The sequence below is a fragment of the Erithacus rubecula genome (assembly GCF_903797595.1).
Source record: "Erithacus rubecula genome assembly, chromosome: 8".
In the NCBI taxonomy this organism is placed as follows: domain Eukaryota; kingdom Metazoa; phylum Chordata; class Aves; order Passeriformes; family Muscicapidae; genus Erithacus; species Erithacus rubecula.
In genome coordinates this window covers 31,666,786-31,686,874 of record NC_136659.1, presented here as the reverse complement: position 1 = coordinate 31,686,874, position 20,089 = coordinate 31,666,786, and the positions used below count along the sequence as shown (strand labels likewise).

Here is a 20,089-nt window from a genome sequence, read left to right as displayed (position 1 = left end):
CTTTTTTGCTTTAAGATCGCTTTTATTTTATATGGCGACAAACAGTAGCAAGAAAATAACAAAATTAATGTCTGCCTGGAAGAGCACAGGGCAGCCATCATCCTGGATTCCAAAATATTCTTCAAACAAAAAGGCTGATAAATTTTTAAGACATATCTATATTGTGAGGTGCTGAGAGACTTGGGGCAGTAAATGCCTATGCTGATAAAACCATGTGAAATAGCCTGGTGCAGAGCAGCTTAGAGCTCAGGTGCAGTGACATTACCTGGGTGCAAAGCAGCAGGGACATGTTGCTGGTGTTATAAATGACTCACCACAATCGGGTAGGTCAATCAATAAGGCAATTTATTAGTTTATTGATAAGGAACAAGCAAAGCAGTGCTGGGGACGTGGGGAGTCTGTGCTCTGCCAACAGGTCCATCCTACCCCTGGTCACTGCCCCTTTTATAAGCAGTTTTTGGTGGGCTGTGACATGCTCACTGTGCTGGGGTAAAAGTCTGAGCAAGCTCAAACATGTTGGCCAGAGCCTATGCAGCAGTGGCTACAAACCCCTACCAGGTCTGGACAAAGCTTGAACATGTTCTCAGGTTACACTCCTAGCAAACAGGTAACAGCAGAGACAAGCCTGCTCATGTCCAAACAAGCTCACATTTTCCTTATACATAAAAGTGGATACAATTCATGATTATAGTGAAAAATAATAAAAACAAAAAAAATTAACAATTTACAACAAAGCAATTTAAACAAATATAATGAAATCATTAAATATTCTTGGGTTTAATGTCCATGCTTTACTTTGGACTCGATATTCTTGTTTATATTGATTTTGTCGTGTATTTTCATAATGACAGGAATCACTGTGTAACACAGAAACACAGGTTTTGCCCTGGCACACACATAGAAGCAGTGGGTGGCACACAGCCAACACCCTCCCAGCTGCAGAGGTCACACAGACTCTTCTGTAGGTGTACAAACATGCTGGCTACCATGGAAAAGTGCAAAAGTGAAAGCACGGGCAGAATGCACAGTATTAAAAAACAAGTCCAGGGAGGCTTGGGGCTATGGACACTGCTGAAGACTTGTGGGGAACCTAGTCTGGTTTTTTCCCAAGCTGTTAAATGATCCTAAGCTGGATCTTTCCCAGGCTGGGCATCTTTCTCAGAGACAAAACATGGGAAGGCAGAAAGGAAACACAGATAGACACCTGGTGTTGACCACCGAGCTGTGTGTGTCTTGTGGTATTTTGCACGAAGCATGATTTCAAAGAGGTGTTGCCTTCTTTGACCAATGAGTCTTTTCTACATTTTTTCACGATCTCCCTTATTTACACGCCATGGCTTTTCAATAAATCTCTCTCCTTGCTGCTCGGAAGAGCAGTGGCGTTGCCGTGCTCTGTCACGGCGCGGGGCTCTAGGACTCCACCACGATCATGCTGAGGTTGTTGCTGAAGATGACCCTGCCGTCCCTGGTGCTGCTGCACTCGGGCTGGCACAGCGCGTCCCGCAGCCGCCGCCGCAGCGCCGCCGGCGCCGTGCCCAGGAAGTTTTTGGTGCCCGTCAGGAAATCCATCATGCGGGCGCCCAGCGCGTCGCCGTCGCGGAAGCACTCGGTGATGTCCCAGGCCGAGGGCAGCTCGAACACGCGGTGCTGCGCCCCGAGCGCCCGCAGCACGGCCGTGATGCCGCTGCAGGTGATGTAGTGCCCGCGGTCGGTGGCGGGCAGGCAGTCCCTGTGCCTCCGCCACAGGCTGGCCCAGCCGCTGCTGTCTGCCGGGCGAGAATTGACAAACCATTCGTGTCAATCACAGAAGTTCTGGAGTTTGTATAAACCAGAATACTTAAAATAAGAAAAGAACGTGGACCTAGATAAAGGGAAATATATGATTAAAGCCACTCTGTTTAAATCCCTTTCTAAATAAGTTGTATCTACTGACAGCTTGCAAAGCAAGGCTTTCACACAGTCCAACAGATTCTGCAGAATCAGATTTCCTGCCTTTGTGTATTCAATCACAAACTACCTGCTAAAGAACAGGCTTCCTACTTCTCCTGTTTTTTATCTACCAAGACCAGATGATTACATGACCCATTGTCCGAAGAGCTGTTCCATGAAGTTTGGAAGTTCCTTTGACCATCACTGCTTACCTTGTAGAATTACTACAACAAAACCATAACAATTATTGATTAATACAAGGAAAACCATGCTATAAAAAGGGAGCTGCAAACCAAGTTTGGTGGAAGTGTGGAGTGGGCCATGACCCCAGCGCTGCCTGCTCTGTCTATATAAAATTAACCAACCTAAATTTTGTTAAATATTGAGACCTTGTTTCTCATTTATAATAGCCGGGACACTAGTGTAATATATGTTATAATATAATTTGTGTTAGTTTGCAATTCATGGGAAATAAATCATGTTTGTATTAATAAAGAAAATAACAAAAAAACTTTAGAACATAAAGCTGCGGAGGGAGGAACAGGGATTGCTTCATTGCAACACTGCGGCTGCCAACAAAAGCTGAAGAATCGAAATTAGCAATTTAATAGACATAGACCCAGCGGAGATTGCCCTTTCAGAAACTGTCCAGGAAACACCCAAGCGATGAACACCCAACTAGTATCAATGATTAAGATAACCAGAGTCATCAGGAAAAGTACATCTCAATGCCTGGTTCCCATACGCCAAGATCTGCATTCACCAAAATTCATCCTTTCCCAGACATAGTTTTGTCCAGCCCAGCGAAGAGAAAGAAAATTACATGAATATGCGAAACCACGAAAAGAAAGAAAGACCTCAGCTCCAGGCTAGGATAAGCTGTATAAAACTGGGACTGACCAAGATGGCATTGGTGAACATTGGGGGATCCAATGGGCTAGAGGTTGGATCAGAGCATGTTCATCCCAGGCTCGGTACTGTCCCTGTTTGATTGTGACTATCAAGGGCTGTATTTCAGTCATGAAATAAATTATCACTTATTCTGATCATATTTAATTCAGCCTGATTGCTTTATTATTTATAACACTGGGAACATTACTTTGGCAAAGCCAAGACAGTCAACAAAGCTGATCAACCATGAAACCAGATGGGAAAGCTTCCTTTGTCTTTCAGGAGAGCTTTCCCCTTCCGTGAGCCTGCTTACAAATATCTGCCCCATAAAACTCTTGTGTCGCCCAGCTCCCCCTCCAAAAGTGTCCTGTTTAAAGGAAACTCCTAGGAGAAGTCTCCAGCATTGAATTTACCCAGGAGAAAGGGTACAGAGGTACCAATGTGCTGAGCCTGAGCAGCCACACTGCTTCTTAACTGGGCCAAAACAGTGCAAGTGTTTCCACACATCAAACCTCGGTTATAAGTGCTCTTTGAACAGCACAAACCTCAAAGAGCAGCCCCAGACAGCAAGGGAAACATCCAGAGGCAATGGGAGAGCAGTTTTAATGGGGAACATGGGGATTTGGGCTTTGGATTCATGAATGGCACAAGGCATGAAGCATTCTATTATTTTAAGATGTGCCATCAATTTGTGCCTCTTTTTTCCTGTCCTGCCATAAAGCCTGCAGATCTTGGCACCATCTGTTGTCCTTCTGGGGTCTGGGTCATTGCTGTATAAAGAGCCCTAAGGATGAGTCCACCCAGAGCTCAGGTTGTGTTTTCACAGTGCTGATTTCACCATGAGGAGGGATTGACCCTCATTCACGGACACAGTTCAGCCACACTTCTCTCTAGCACATCCATTCCAGAAGCAGGGAAGCAAGAGCACAAAGGCTGTGCCTAAGTGGCCCCATCAGACACTGGGGCCCGAAGCTAAGCCCAAGATTGCATTCTCCATAAGAAATCCAGCATTTAAAAAAATTATTTACTATAGAATGAGCACCACTGATGTAAATATTTGTGGCTCTCAGATTTCAAAGCTCTTCAAAACTCCAGCAATAGATAAAAAAAAAAAAAAAAAAAAAAAAAAAAAAAAAAAAAAAAAAAAAGCAAGGTCTCCCTTACCTGATAAAATTATGATCAGGAGTTTACCATGATGGTCAAGGCAGCTGTGGAAAAATTTGATAGTATTGGGAATATCCTCCACACGGTACAGCATCTAGAAGAGACAGTGACAGCCATTATTCCTCCTCCACAGTGCAATGACCCTCCAAAGGCTTAAACCCTTTCTTTTAGAGGTGTTTTAAATTCTGTTCCAGATGCTTCCCAGCCTTTCCTGATTTCATATGCCCATTTAGGGACCCCTCACAGCACTGAGCACTGCCAGCTCTGGTGTTAGTAAAGCTTCTGCAGAATTGTTATGGGAGAGCTGTGCTCAGCTCTGGTCCTAAATTCAAGTATAAAGCAGAGCTGAAGGGGGTAGTTAAACCCAACAGTCCTGTGTTAAAGCAATGTCCATTACCTGGATCATATGGATGAAGTCAAATTTCTTATGTGTGCCTTTCTGCTTCACCTGCTGTTCATACTCCAAGGAAGTGAGTTGGTGCCAAATAAAAGAAACATTCTGCAGGTCTGGAGCTTGTTTCACCAGCTCTGTTTCAAAAAGTAGAAGAAAACCATAAATTTCATAAAATAGCAGAAAAACTCATCATTCAGATGGATGGTCCTTGCTATAACCCAGGCACCAAGTGTAGCCTTACCTTTGTAAGCTGCCACATGCTGTGGGTTGGGCTCCACAATCTCATTGTCAATAAAGACCCCTGGGTGCACAGCCTGCAGTATCCTGATCATTTTCAAATCCTGCTCACCTATTCAATAAACACAAATTCACTACTTTAGAAAGCAGGTAAATGTGATGGAAGGATGCCAGCACCTGCCACCACTCCTGCCAGGAAATCCCCCAGCAGAAGTGAGGCTTGTTCTGCTTTGTGGCTCAGGCAGTGGCACAGCCTGGTGATACTCCCACCATGGTATTGTACTGCTCAAGCTAACAGAGAGGTACAGAGGAGCCTGAGAACAAGGCAGAGATGAGCAGCAGCACAGAAACCTGCTAATGGCAATACCCTGCGTTTGGGGACAGTCAGGTCAAAGAATCACAGTTCACTGTTTACAAAAATAACCATGAAACATGAGTTTTCTACAACCCCAGGAAGTTTAATGGGTGCAAGGAGGCAGCTGGCACAGCTGTGTAACTCCAGCATGCCTGGGGTGGCTTTGGGGCTGCCCAGGGACACCGTGGCTGCTGTGACACAGCCCCAGGACCTGGGGAACTGCATCACAAGAGAAAAGCCCCATCCACATGCAGAATCCTGGGTCCTCCCTTTTCAGGGATTGTCCACAAGGTCTCAGCCCAGGGCACCCATTAACTGATGGTTATCTCGGAAATGCAGGTAGGGACTCACATATTTGTGTGGAAGTGCCCTGCAAATGTAGCTGCTGGTGCTCCTGTGCTGTTGTGTAAGCTCTGGAGGAGCAAGCAGCAGTCTGTCCTCCTGTTCTAGGAAATGTCCAGCCTCTTCTGAGGTGATACCAGTCACACTGCTTATTTCCCAGAAATGCCATGATATGCCAAGTGCCTGAGCCCCCCTGATTGACTTGAAACCATGTAAAGAAACAGCAGATGCAGCCACCTCTGCAAGAATTCCTGTCTGTAGCTGGTGGTGGGGCCTAAAAATAGTCCTGGCCTTGCAAATGTCACACAGAGAGGTCTTGATATGAGATCCTGCATCCTCCCTGCTCTTTCAGCTGATGTACCAGCCATGGGAAGAGCTGTCAGCTCTGGCAGGTGCTTCCAGAATTCAGGGAGGGAAATACCAGCCATGCCAGCACAGAACATCCAAGGAAGGATGAGTCTTTTGAAATTAGAGAAAAAATACCCCAGCCCTGTGAGCAATGCAGTGGCAGCAGGGCAGAGCTGGCCAGAGGCTCAAGGGAAGAGGCTGTGGCTGCATCCATTGAAGGTGGGTGCAGGGACCAGTATTGCTGACAGGAAGGGAGATCCCAATAGCAAGCAGCTGAACCACTTGTGACAGTCCTAGATGCCAGTTTGGAAGTGCCAGGTTTGGGGAGCAGCAGCTCTTAGGGCTGTCTGCAGGCTCAGGGCAGGGCCAGGGGCACACATCACTGCCCCATGCCCTGGAGCCACTGATGGAGAACAGCAGGGGGATATCCTAAAAGCTGCTCAGGAGATTTTTTCACTCCTCCTCTGTAAAATTCCTCAATCCAGTATTTGCAACAGCAAATAATGTAATAACATCTTCAGCCAGGGTGTCTGTAAAAGCAAACAGTAAAATACAGCACTCTAGGGCAGGAATTTCTCTGCTGCAGCTTGCCCCGCCAGCAACAACCCTTCAGCACCAACCACAGCAATGCTGGGACAGCACTGGAACCTCTCTGCAGCTGGAAAGTTCCAGCTCAGAGTTAAACCAGCCACGAGAAACTGTGGGGTGGGTGAGAAAACGTGATTTGGACCACAGCAGAGGCGTCCAGGATGTGGAGTCAGCCACTAATCCCTGTTAATATTTTCATCAACCAAACTAATTCTGGGGACTCTGTGAAACCAGAGTCCTTCTCTGAAAGGTCAGGGATCAGATATAACCTTTTCCTGGGTGCCATCCCAGCTCACTCCCTGCCCAGCCCCAGAAGCTCAGCCCTTGCAAGCTGGGGGTGCAGCTCTGGACCCCTGTGCTGGCATCTCACCAAGGAAACACAGAAAATCTTACAGGCTTTATTTTTCCATTAAATCCTCCTCTGAAGAGGACAAAGGAAAATTAAGGACGGTGCTAAAAGTTCATTTCCCCCTTGTGCTTTTGTGGAGTCAGAATTTCTGTTTTATATTACTTAATGAAAATAGAGGGTAATTGAGAACTGAATCATTTCTTCCTGCTTGGTTTCTCATATGCTCCAACACATTCCCAGTTGGGGAAAACAATCAAATGCTAATTTTCTCTTACTCAGGAAAACAAAACCAAAAAAGTGAGAAAAATGCTTTCATTTGAAAGTATCAGCACTTAAAATTCAGCAGGAAATACTTTTCAAAGCAGAAGTAAACTCTGACAAATCAAACCATAGCTTCTTTTCTCTACTCTTTATTTTCTCCCAGTTTCCCTAGGAGCAAAGTTGGCTGTTTCACCATTTTTTTGTTTTGTTGTTTTGAGGTTTTTTAAACACAAATGCATTTAGAACAACTTTAAAGCTATTTTTCCAAAGGATAGGTTTCTCTCTGGGGAAAAATATCATTTGCAGTAAAACCCTCCTTATCACTGGGTAAAAACACAGCAACAACAAAGTAGCATCTCTTGAAAAAGCTGATGCAGCCCCATGCTAATGGTTGTGGCCAGGTGGTTTTGCACTACTGAGAACATGGCATTGCCCAGCCTTGGCCTCTGGGATCCCTAAAAAGAAAAAGAAGATATCCCTTCAAGGGGGATAGTCTAAGGCAGGATTTTTGGGTGGAAAGACCTTCTCCAGTGTCTGTAAATTCTGTCCAACCAGGTTTGAAGATGATCTTGTACCTAACCAGAAGGAGGAGTCCTTTGAGGCAAATAAAGTCAGGTGAGAGTCACCAAGAGACAGAAACCGAGCTAAAATCATGAAGGAAAGGGAAAGGGAAAGGGAAAGGGAAAGGGAAAGGGAAAGGGAAAGGGAAAGGGAAAGGGAAAGGGAAAGGGAAAGGGAAAGGGAAAGGGAAAGGGAAAGGGAAAGGGAAAGGGAAAGGGAACTCCTCTTATCCCAGCTCCACTCTTCCTCCTGCCCTCCTGTGCATCAATGGGAAATGCTCATTAATGTCTGATTAATTAATTAAAGTCTCATTGCCCATTTCTTCAGTATGTCCTTCTGCTCCCCACAGGTCACCCGTGCCCCCTCCCCACCTCCTCACCTGTGCCACTCCCAACTCCCAGAACGTTGATGGTTGATTTTCCAGGGCCAAGACTGAAAGGATAAATACACATTATATAACCACATTATATCACAGGAATTCATGTTTTTCATTCTTACAGCTTGGCTGACATGTCAGCCTGGAAATTTTCGTGCCATGCCCATGAATTGGGACAGAAATTGGATCATCCCTTTTGAGCCTGGTGATAACCAGCATGGCAGGAGCCTGCCCAGAGCACCCAGCTCATATTTCAAAGTACAGTGGGCACCACAGTGTAGAGTTTCTCACCCTTCGCCAAGGAGGTTTCTTCAGGCTGTGCAAAAAAGCCTCTGGGAACCCCAGGGCAAAGGGGCTGTACCTGACTGGGATGGCCCTGCTGGGGAAGTCCCAGCACCCTCAGGAGGGAATACTGGATGTGAATACCCAGAAAAGTCATTAGACTAACCAGGTGACTGGAAATCATCTCTTATTAGCATTAATCTTGGATTGAAACTGGGAGAAGGGTCGAATCTTCATTAATTTTTACCTTAGAAAAATTGCTTATTACAAGTCACATGCAGAATATTTAATAACAGCCATGCTCTGACATGGTTTATGGCCATGGACTGTGCCAAGGGATTGAGATTCCCAAACAGTCTCAGGAGGCACCACAGTAATGATCCCACCACAGGAGTGGGATGAATAGCAAGTCCTGAAGGGTGTGAGCAACTCCAGGAGGCCCAGCCCTAATGAGGGTCAAGATCCTTTGACAAACCCCAAATCAGCATTGTAGAAAGCCAAGTTTTCCATTATTTAAATTCACAATTAATATTATTAATCTTTAATGATTTTTTTGTTTATTATATATATGATTCGTAGAATAAAAATTTGCCTACAAAAAAAAATACAGTTCCTATCACATCCAAAAAGTACCCAGATTTGAAAGGACTTTCTTGTGCTTTGGATCTGGGCTGTTCTGAAACTGTCTGCAGCCCTAAGATATTACATCAATACTTTACAAAACTGATTATCATTTGGTATTTAAGCAATGCAAATCGACTTAGGATAGAAATAAGGAGCTCTTAGGAGACTGGAAAAACCACGAATTAGCAACTAGGAGAGAATTAGAGATGTGTTTCTGTTTGGATGGATGGGATGAAGTCCCAAAAGCAGGGAGAAAGCACAAGAGAGCTTTCTTTCAGAAAAGAACAACCAACCAAAAAACCCCAACTTTAATCCTTGGAAAATCAGCTAATGAAAAGAGATGGATATGAGAATGAGGTCTTGAGTCTTTCCTTAGCATAAGCTGAGAGGCAGCACAGTGAATTAATTGAAACAGCACGTACTCTGGAGTCATTAAACAGAATATCCTAAAAACCACTGTTAGGGGACTTAAAACTGAAAAGCATTTAAAGCTCATTCCTGCCCCAAAAAATCCTGGAATGTTTTTGCTGGCTCCCAGGACAAGAGATGACTTTCCCACCTGGGGAGAAGTGCTCCTTACCCAGCCATGATGTCGGGCATTTGCTCCTTGTTGAACTCATCCATGCACTGGTGCTCAGTTGAGTGATCCAAGAAGGATTTAAAGGCCTCCACATACTCCTCAGCTGTGAGGCTTCTCATGGAGGGGATGGTGTAGAGCTCTTGGGAAACAAACAGGGATTGCATGTGAGAGGCTTTGAGACACGAGAAGGGTCAAAGCACTTACCTCATGGGAGAAACCCAACCTAACCCAACAGGAGCCAGAGATTTGGGAAAACTGCAGAGGATGCACTTTCCAACATGTTCACACTCAGGGTTCAAAAATTATTCAACATCAGCATGTTTACTAAGTGACCCATCATTACAGGACAGCCTGAGGAAAATATCTCCAAAGCCTTCAGCCAGATGTGGGGCACTCTGTTTGCAAGCAGGGATGGAGCTGGAGGGGCTTTCTGGAAGACTAAAGAGGAGGTGAAGGGATGGGTCCAAACTTTGGGCCACCCCCCGTGCCCACGCTGGCCAGGGTGTCTGAGGTGGCAGCTGCTGGCACTGCCCAGGAGGGTGATGCACACAAACACTGCACTGAGCACAGCCAGCCCTGGGCACCTCCCCTGTGACCTGCACAGCTGGGGCTGCCATGGGCTGCCATGGGCTGCTCCTGCTGGACCTGCAGCTCCTGGCCAGGAGGGCAACTGCTGGCCAAACATTGCACCTGAATGGGCTCGTGTTCAGTGTGGGTGACTGGCACCAGGACCTGTCCCTTGAGCCAAAACCCAGGGATACTCAAGGGGCTCCAAGCAATTACTGCAAAGTCTCCCTTTGCTGCTGTCCCATCCTAAAGGCAGAGCTGCTGCCAGGGCACAGGCCAGGGCTCAGGAGCAGTGCCAGGGCTGAGACTGGAGGCTCATGAGAAGGTGCCCTGCAGGGCTGGGTCTGTCTCTGTGGGAGGCCTCACTGTGCAGCCTCCACCTGCCAGATCAATGCTGGAAAGACATCATTCAGTGGGAAAAAATCAGCTATTCCTCCTAAATGAAATAAGGATGAAGCACAGGACTTGGCAAAACACCTTCATCCTCATTTTTGCCTTTCAAGGATTTGCTTTTTTATCACCTGCTTTTAATCACCACTAATAAGAGAATCATGCATGTCTCATCCAGGACAGTGCAGTCTCAAACTTAATGCCCCTGCTGTTTCCAAAACCACATGTCCTTAGCAGCTGTGTTCCTGGTCCAGCCCCATTGGAGATAAAGACATCAATGTCTGTCCTCAACACTTTGAACCCTACCCTAACATAAACCTGAAATCTCCTGAACTGTAGTCAGCTTATCATCCTGTTTCTCCATATTTTTATTTTTTTTTTTAACAATCTCTAACTCCAGAAGAATTAAAACATGTTTGTAGGAACAGCAATCTGTGGGCATTTACTTTAATCTCTTTTTTCTTTTCTTTTTTTTTTTTTTTTTTTCCCCAAATACCTGAATCATGTGGAGTTGTCAGAATCTCTGCTTCAAAGTTCATGCTGGGGAAACTATTCCTGTAAGGAAAGTATAGCACTTCAGTTATTTGAAGAAGCTGTATGCTTTTTTGAAGCTGCACTGAAAATGCAGAACAAAGAGAAGATGCTCCAGGACAAATTTTCCTCTCCTGATAATTCATAATTTATTTTGTTCTTTTTTTTACTAGAGAAAGCCAAAACTTCTTTGTAGCTGATCATAGTCATAGAATCCTGGAATTCTAGAGTCAATGGAAGAGTTTGGGTTGGAAAGGACCTCAAAACTCATCTTGTTCCACACCCCTGCCATGGGCAGGGACACCTTCCACTATCCCAGGTTGCTCCAACCCTGTCCAAGCTGGCCTTGGACACTTCCAGGGACAGGACATCCACAACTGTCTTCCAACACAGCATCCAACACTGCTCCAGGGTTTGTGTGACATGTGCTGTGCAAGTTTTCATACCCCTGCAGAACCATTAACCAGTCAATGCAGCTGAAGGCATCAGACTGATTTGTCCTTTCTTCATTTTCTTTGGCAACATGCCTTGTACATAGAGCAGGGGTGAGATGCCACTGGCAAAAGGAAGAGATTTAAATTTGGGCAAGGACCTCACTTCTGCAAGGACAGGCTTGGGATGAGGCTGTCTGTGCAAAGGGAAGAGTCTCCTCCTGGATAACCACATTTCAGTAAAGAGATGCACAGCAAGTCTCAGGGGTGATATCTTGTATAATGTGTTTAGATACACCAAAGCTTTGCTGTTAGAAAATGCTCCAAGGACAAGCAGGCTGAGAGAACAGACCCCAGCCCAATAGTCTCCCCTGCCAAGGAAAAAAATCCCACATGGAGAAAAAACAAGGCAGGAGATAGAAAAGTAAATAATTGATTTTTGTAGTGGGGCTTTGAGATGGAAATATGTAAGGAGCATGCTGGCCACGTGGCAAGGAAGTGGCCATGTGCAAATACTGCACTGCTTTGGTCAATGAAGGCAAGAAAAGATTGAGATGTCCCAGAAGTCTCAGAGACACTGGGGCACTTCCAGAGTCCTGCAAGAGCAACAGATTTAATCTGGGATCAGTGCCAAAGCCATGTAACTCATGTCCATGGGGTGTGTCAAAGGTCTCTCTCTTCCACCACCTTGACCTCACCTCTCCCAGGAAAGACCTCTCAGAGCTCTTTAGGGAGAAGCCAGAACTCAGCCCACATCCAGAATCTCAAGCTTGGCTGCAAGCCAGTCCCTCCAATTTCCACTCAGCCCTCCAACCTCTTCCATTTCTGCCCATTTATCAGAGGTTTGTTCTGTCCCCTCAGATGGGTGAACCCGAGGTGGTTTTCAGAGTAAATCTCCCAGTAAAATGCTGAAGGGTAGTGTGGCTTTTCCTGTGCAGGGAGGAGCAGCAGCTTTGGACATGAACTCCATTTCTGACAGGTCAAGTGTTTCCAGCCGTGCCAGGAGACCTGCCAGGAGACCTGGACAGACTTCAGCACAAGCATTCACCAGCACAGATGATGCCAAGATCTCTTCCACTGACACTTATGCCATTTCTGCCAGGCAGAGGTTAGATTCTGAGACTGATTAACACTTTTGCCTGGGAAGGTGAAACTGGAACAAACGGATTTCCTCTAAAATCTGGTTAAAATCCAGACCAGATCCTAAAATTTTCAAATAACATTTTGGGCTGGTCCTGCCCACCCTGGGACCCCAATGGCCAAGAGCAGGACTGAGGCAGTGACTGCCAGGGAGCAGGATGGTCCTGCCACAGCTCCCAGCTGAGACTGAGCTCACAAGGTTAAACCTCTTCCCTCCCTGAACTGAGCTGGGTGCATCATGGACAGCAGGTGCAGGGAAGTCACATTATTACCTTAGGTGATGCAGCCTCTTTAAGTTGAAAAAATTTTCTCTAGGAACACAAATTTCAAGAATATCTTCATAACTCATAAACATTATTGCTAAACTCAGGCTGTGGAGGGGCTAAAGATCTCCCCTTTAGCCTCCATCCTTCCCAGGGCATCTGCTGCTCCTCCCACCTCCCACACTGCCGTCTGTGACACAGAGGCAGCAGGTGGGGAAGCGGCATCCCGCTCCCTGCCAAAGAGCACACACCTCTTCAGCTCCGGGGGCGGCTCCATGGCGGGGCGATGCTGTGCAGGTCGCTCACACGGACACACGGACACACGGACACGGATGATCCTCGTGGGTCCCTTCCCGCCGCGGTGCTGTGACCCGGGGCTGGGCTCAGCCAGGAGCCGAGCCCTAGGTCAGCATGTCCAGCGTGTCCAGCGTGTCCAGCGTGTCCAGCGTGTCCCGCCCGGGCTCCGCGGCTCTGCCGGACCTGTCGGGACAGGCAGCGTCACTGGGACAGGGACAGGGGGAAACCCGAGCCCCTGCGGGTGTCGCAGCGGTGTCCTCATGGCACGGGGGACAGAAACACAGGAAGGGACACCTTGGGACTCCCGAGCCCTCGGAGCCGAGGGGTGTGAGCCGGGCAGAGCGCAGTGTCCGTCCGGTTTTAATGTGCTGTGAGCCTTGTCTGTCCTTCCTGCTCAGGAACGCTGCAGGGAACGCTTTCCTGCATCCTCCATGGATGGGGGATGCGCTGGGACATCCCTGCCTTCCCCAGGGAGAAGAGGAGCTCGTTGGCTGCCCGGAGCCCTGAGCAAGCGATTTTTCTGTCTGTGCCTCAGGGGAAATGGGGCACATGGCAGAAGCTGCGGCGAGCAGCGCAGCCCCGCAGCCTGGCACCGCTGAAGGGATGGGGGCAGCCAGCCCAGCCTGCTCCCACTCCGCTTGCTGAGCCGCAGGGAGCAGAAAGCAAGGAAACACTTTTGGGGACAGCCATCCAGGGCACAGATGGCTGGAGGTCCCCAGGAAGGGATAACACGGCAGAAGGTGCAGTGGTCACTGTTCCAAACTCAGAAAATCCTGAGATTTTTCCCTTACCTGCACCCACAGGACTGATGCTCCTTTTGCCTAACATCTAATAACACGAATGTAAAAAAAAAAAAGGATTTAAAGACTTTATATTTCCAAGTGAGGCCCACTGGTGGAAAGAGCAGCATTAGGATCCTCATCACTCCCATTCCCTGAAGGCAATGGGTAGAACAGACTGAGCAGAGGACATATAAAGCCTCCCCTTTTTCTGAGAGCCCCAGAAAACTTCCTGCCCTGCACAGATCCCCGAGACCAGGGACCAGGTGCAGATGCTTCACCTGCCTTGATTTACATTAGATTTGGCTTCCAGGTGGATTTAAGATACCCACCCCAAAGCAGGTCTGCAGCAGCACGTTAACAACTGCATTACTACTCTCCAACCAAATATTCAAAATAGACAGAGCAGAACCTCTTTGCTAGGTCTAAAGCGCACCTTTGGCTCCTGGTGCAGTGATTTTACACCAGTCAGTTCCTCAGTCCCAGCAGAGATGCCATCCCCAAACACCAGCTGTGGATGCTCCCGGATTGTCCAGGAGCGGCAGCCTGGTGTCCCCAGCCAGCTCTGCCTGTCCCAGCTGAGCCACCCCCCTAACCCCCCCTGCCAAAGCCGGGATGGGATGCGATGGGATGCGATGGGATGCGATGGGATGCGATGGGATGCGATGGGATGCGATGGGATGCGCACCCCGCGGGTCCCGAAGCAGCCGTACCTCCCGGAGCCCTCGGAACCTGCAGCAAACGGGAGCTGAATCCCTTGGGAAACTCCTTGTAGGCGCTGCTCCCCCTCCCTGCCTGCCTGGCCCGGCTCCGAGCCCGCATTAGCCCAAAGAGCAGCCTTTGTTTTGGGAACAACGGGGCACTGTGGGCGCTGCGGGCTGGCAGGGCTGGGCTGGGCTGGAGCCGCTGCCAGCGCCGCTCCCGGCGCTCGCAACCCGTGACTCAATCCGCTCCGGCCCTGCCGCCCGCACCAGATAAAAGCTGATTTTTGATCGACCAGAGGCTGCCTAAAGCCAGAGCCGGGCTGCAAGGAGAGCACAACAAAGCCGCTGTTTTCCCTCCCGCCCTCTGCGGAGGTCAGGTTTGGGCTGATCCCGCAGAAATAGGTCACTCACTCCCGCTGTCCCTCTCACACCAGCTGGGAGAGGCTGGTGCTGCCCATGGCCCCGGGCTCCCCTCAGTGCCCCATTTCTATCACACCACAGCAAGATGCTCCCGCATCTCCAGGCAGGAAAGGCTGCTATTGGTAAGAGCTGGATAGAGAGATGGAGACCAGAGGGCTCTCAAGATGCTGTTCATTGTGTCATATTGCTGATGGCTACAGGCAAGCTGTGTGTCCTGAAGCTCTGTTCTATTCATGTCACAAAGCATTATATTTCTTTCACTGCTGTGCATCTTATTATATAACAACCAATCAACACCTTGACTATTACCTAACTACTAACATTACCATATTCCTGTTTCTATTTCCTAATCACCAAAAGTTAGTATGTTCCAGTTTAAGCTAGAAGTTGTTTTTCAGTTTTCTTGCAGTGGAAAATTCTGAGATCTTTCTCTACTTGCAACATGGTATTTTTGTTTGTCTGTGAAAATCCTTCTGCTTGGTAAAAGCATCTTCTTTTTTTTTTTTTTTTTTTTGAGGTGGACTTACTCTATGCTCTAAGTCACAAAAGCCCCTTCCAACTCACTTGCTCTTTGCCTCCTTAGTTACCCACTAAGACTGGCTCAGGAATTCTTTTCTTCTATGTCAAAATTTGCTATAATTTCTATTCCTTCTTCAGATTCTACATTCAAAGACCTTTCTGTTATATACATATATATCTGTGAGACCCTCCTGTCACATCCTTATCCTTCCCAACAGGTAGTGACATCAAATTCCAATGAATTTACCTTCTAAACAGCTGTGACACTGCTGGAGGCCCAGGAAAATTCCATCCAGGTCTTTTCTCAGATTCTGAGCTGTTTTAGCTCTAGCTCAGATTCTCTCCCAGGCTGTGAGACGTTCCCAGCCCTGGCCAGGATTCTTTCCCAGGCTGACAGCTTTCTTACAGGCAGAAAGGAATGAATAACATAGATTAATAACCTGGTGTTGACCATGGGACAGCGAGTGATGTAGGTGACATGGGATGTTTTCTCCTGTTGCCCAATGAATTACAGTCCTTAGATTCATGAACCCTCCTATAAATCCAGGTCAGGTTTTCAATAAAGTCCTTCTTTGCCCAAGAAGAAGTGTGGTGCTGTTATTCACCCCTCCTAGCAAATAGCAACCAATAGCAACCAGATTTTAGGTTTTTGATGATTGTCAGGAAGGTCCTTGGCATTTTTAGAGTATTGATGGCAGAAGGTTTGGGACTAACTGGTTTTTAAGGTGCCTTCCAACCCAAACCAGTGTATGATTCCATGTTTATTACTTTGTTTTTTGAGACCTTTCCAAATCCACCAGAACAATGGTTTAAAGCTCAGGTAATGTAACACTGATTTTCCTGTGAGCAAACCTCTTCTGTAGCAGTTTCCTGTTTTAATGAACATGTTTCCATCAGTTAGATATTTTCAGTTTTCTAGACTTATCTTCTCAAGTTTCTGTGCTCTCCTAAGTGAAATATTTTATGCAAATGTTATTTTCCATCAAGCAAATTCTAGTAGAGAGAAGGATAACCAGCAATTCTGTAGCACCCATTTTCCTGAAAGTTAACAACAATATTTCTCATTAAAGGAGGAAATTTTGTTTTTCTTTAATTCTTTAATCCTTTAATCCTGGGCAGCAGTAGATTTTGGAGTTTGAGCAACAGTATTTTTTTGAAATATTGATATATAGGATGTTTTCCAATGGGAAAAAGAATAATTTCTGATAAATCCTGGAACAAAGGCACTTCTGAAGCAGAACCCAACCCTCCCTGCCCTCACTGCTGCTGGGTTCCAGACATGTTTCTGTTCAATCTCCCAAAACTCCTGAATTATCTATGACTTGGAGATTTTTTTATTATATATATTTTTTTTAACACAGTCTTTCCTGCCTCTTCATGAAAGCCTGGATCCTGGTAGAGCTCTTCCAGAACTTTTAAAATGACTTTTCCACCTGTTTGACTGGAGGTCATAACTCATGTAGCTGTAATTACAGAGCCAAGGTAAGGGCAGAGGGAAAGCCCAGTGTGGCTCCTGCAGAAAAGGCTCTTTGATTCAAGACCAGCTTTGCTCTACAACCCATCCAGTATTCAAAAAAAGAATGTCTCTGAGAGCAAGGACAGATATGGTAAAATGTGCCTTTTACCCCTCAAAAACTCACACATCTTCAGCCAGGAAAACACACTGGGAATTTCAATTTCTCTGGGTGTACCTGTGCTGGGAGAACATCAGCAGGATTAAACACATCCAACAGGAACAGCACTCCAAAACAGGGGGATTTGCAAATCCTGCTGCACCAAAACATGAGGAATTGCCAGCAAAAGAGATTTTGTCTCTAGCTCAAAATTAGCAGTGCAAATAGGAAGGCCAGAGACTGGTCCTGAGAGCTTTTTGTGGTTCAAGAGGATGAAATGAGGGGCACAGGAGATGAAGGATCAGAATTTAAATTATTTTTACTTACCTGCTCTTAAAGCCAGGCTGAGCCCAGCCACCACACCACATGTGAAGGGATATGAACTCTCTGAGCAGCCAAAGAATCACAGGAAAAGCCACTGTGCCAGGCAAAAATATGCCAGAAAATTGGAATATCTCCTGGAATGTACATAGGATGGTGAGGCACATCCCTGTGGGTAAGCAGAGAGAAGGAGCAGTGGAAGATGGGCATGAGCCCTGGGGGATGCTCTCCTTTCACACACTCTGGCTGCTCCTCTGTGAATCTTCCTGCTCTGTCCCACTCTTCAAAAGAGTAACCTTGGCTAAATTAACTCTTTGAAAGCTGGGTCAAAGCTGCTTTTCCACTGGCGTTAAGTTCTGCCATCTCTCCAATCCTGGGGAGTATTTACAAGAACAGATCAAGCCAAGAGCTTTGGCAGAGGGAGTTTGCAATGTGCATTCCTGACATCGAGCAGATTGCAGCAGCACAGGAGAGCCAAACCAGGGCACTGCAGATTTGTTTCACCAAAAGCCACTAGATGGGGATGCAAGGACACTTTTCTGCTTGTTGAGCTCGAACTGTCCTTTCCCACTCACAGGGGCTGCTGCTGACTTTCCCTTTTCTCTTTAGGAGCTGACAGAGGTCATTTGGGAACTCTTCACTGGCTGAGTTCTCATCCTGTGGCAGCAGTCATGGTGCAAGTGCCTCTTGCTGAATATTCTCCTCTGCACCACGACTTAGGAAGAGTGGAGTTTGCCTTTCAGTTTGTGGATTAGTGTTCTTTTATGGGCTGTGGGAAGGAAAGGTACTTTAGATTGATTGAGGGAAAATGGCATTCAGCAAACTGGTAATCTCTGAAAATGTCCACACTTTGGAGCGGTTACTGTGGGAAAAAGCCAGGAGATTTCCTTGGGCTCAATAGTCAAATATCTAGGTAATTTTTTTTTTTCTTCTCCTCTTTTGAAATCCACAGTTGTCCTAAGAATAAGCAAGATGAAAGGAGGAGAATTGGTGTGGCAGAGCACAGAGCCCTGCAGGACACGCTGAGGCTGCAGGGGTCCCTGCAGTGCATCAGAAATTCTGTGGATTCAGGAGGGTCCAGCCCTACAGTAATTGTCAACTCTGACCTCCAGTAACCTTGGCCTCCTGCACTGAGCACCCACTCTTACTGTTTTATCTCAAGTGTCAGGATATTTGGTGCTTACATTAATTCCCAGCTCCTGAAGTTGGGTGAAATGTGAAAAAACCCTTTTCTAGCAAATATTCAACAGCAAAATTCCAGCTTTGGGAGTATGCTAAGGTACCCAAAATGCACTCCAGGCTTCAAAACACAGAAAGTGCTTTGAAAGAAATCCAAAAATTGATTAATTTCAGAGCAATTTCAGGAATGCTTTTAGTGGTTGGCAGGGAGGGAGAGTGGGTGTCAGAGTATTTTTTGGGAGTATTTTTGGAGAAAAAAGGCTCTGGTAAATATCCTGAAAGCAAATTAATCTTTTATCAATAACAATGCATTCAGAAAAGTGGGAGAACAATTCAAATATTATCAAAATAAACATCTTTCCTGCTCCATATGCTGGAAATGTGGAGCTAATGCTGCTGGTTCATGGCAGTCTGTGTTTTAATTGGGAGAACAGAAGCACTGGGGACTGCTTGGTGTTTTCAACTGCATCTCCACTAATTGCTAAAACCAGATTGTTCTACTTCATTTAGCATGACCAGAAGGGCAGCTGCTTTTCCTGGGCCAGAGGGTGAGAGGTGCAGGAAGGAGCTCTGGGGTGGCTCTGGGGCTGTGTCCCATCAGTGCTGCCCTCCATCCCTGCCAGGGCATCCCCAGCAGCTCCAGCAGGCACTGCACATCCCAGCTATTCCTCCTCTCTGCCTTCCCTCACTGCTTAGTAGTCTCCTCATGGTGACAACAAAATGTCTGTTTTCCAGGAACCCATCTGAGCTTTATGGATTAGCCATGGTAGCACTTGCAGCCTCCATAAAGCACACTGACATGCTCCCTGGTGTATTCCCAACTCAAAGCTGATAGAGTTACAGGCCCTGTGTCCCTCTACAATCTGCTCTTGTGCTGCTCAGCCCCTGCAGAGGCAGCAAAGCCAAGCCCTGTGCAAACCCTGTCTGAGAAATCACCTCCATCCTGCCCTGGGCTTTGCACCCTGTGGATGATGTGCAGGACGTGTCCCCCCTGCTCCCCCAGCATCTCCTGTCCCATCTGCTCCAGCAGCAGCTTTTAAATTACAGGAATATTTAACAAACTCATTAAATGTGGGCATAGATCTGCTGGAGAAGATTGGGATGCCACACAGCAGAGCAGCTGCCAGTTTTTATCTCAAGACCTCATCAAAGTCTTTTTCCTTTTCCTCCCTGCCTCCCAAAAGCTCTTGGTTTCGCTAACTGAGGATATTGAAGCAAAGTCTGCCTCATTTTATCCCAAAATCTCCTGGGTTTTGGGAGGGCAGCTGGGTGCTGGGTGTGCTGTCTCTGCCAAGCATCCTCCAGTGTCCCAGTCCCACAGAAACACTCCCTCCTTCTCTTTATTGATTACTGAAATGCCAAATGAACACTGAATAGCAAATCCAATACCTGACTCAAAGAGCTTCCAAATGAGGGGTCAGGTGGGATACAAAGGATGTTAAAATATCTGACAAGGGATCAGGAGTGGATGAGATAAAGGAGGAGATAAGGCACTTGCCTCCAGTCTGAAATGTGCAATCAGAGCCAAAATGCTCCTCACCACACTGTAAATGTTCCCCACTCCCACTCACTGCCAAATCCAGTTTGATAAGCTGACCAATAAAATCCACAGATGAATGCCAGGACACACAGTACTAAAGGAGTGCTGCCATGG

The 20,089-nt window shown here is 46.8% G+C and overlaps 1 protein-coding gene across 2 annotated transcripts; it reads right to left on the bottom strand.

The window, feature by feature from the left end:
• Nucleotides 1-14: 14 nt before the first annotated feature.
• On the bottom strand, nucleotides 15-12,909 carry HNMT (histamine N-methyltransferase). Of its 2 annotated transcripts, none has more exons than XM_079311661.1 (7): nucleotides 12,855-12,909; nucleotides 9,282-9,420; nucleotides 7,799-7,851; nucleotides 4,620-4,727; nucleotides 4,382-4,512; nucleotides 3,985-4,078; nucleotides 15-1,766 (listed from the first exon to the last, which is right to left on the bottom strand). In XM_079311661.1, the coding sequence occupies exons 2-7, from the start codon at nucleotides 9,398-9,400 to the stop codon at nucleotides 1,411-1,413; spliced, it is 861 nt and encodes a 286-aa protein (XP_079167787.1). In that variant the 5' UTR covers nucleotides 9,401-9,420; nucleotides 12,855-12,909; the 3' UTR covers nucleotides 15-1,410. The 2 variants fall into 2 exon arrangements, with proteins under 2 accessions (XP_079167787.1, XP_079167788.1); XM_079311662.1 differs by lacking the exon at nucleotides 12,855-12,909 and adding an exon at nucleotides 10,735-11,057.
• Nucleotides 12,910-20,089: the final 7,180 nt, after the last annotated feature.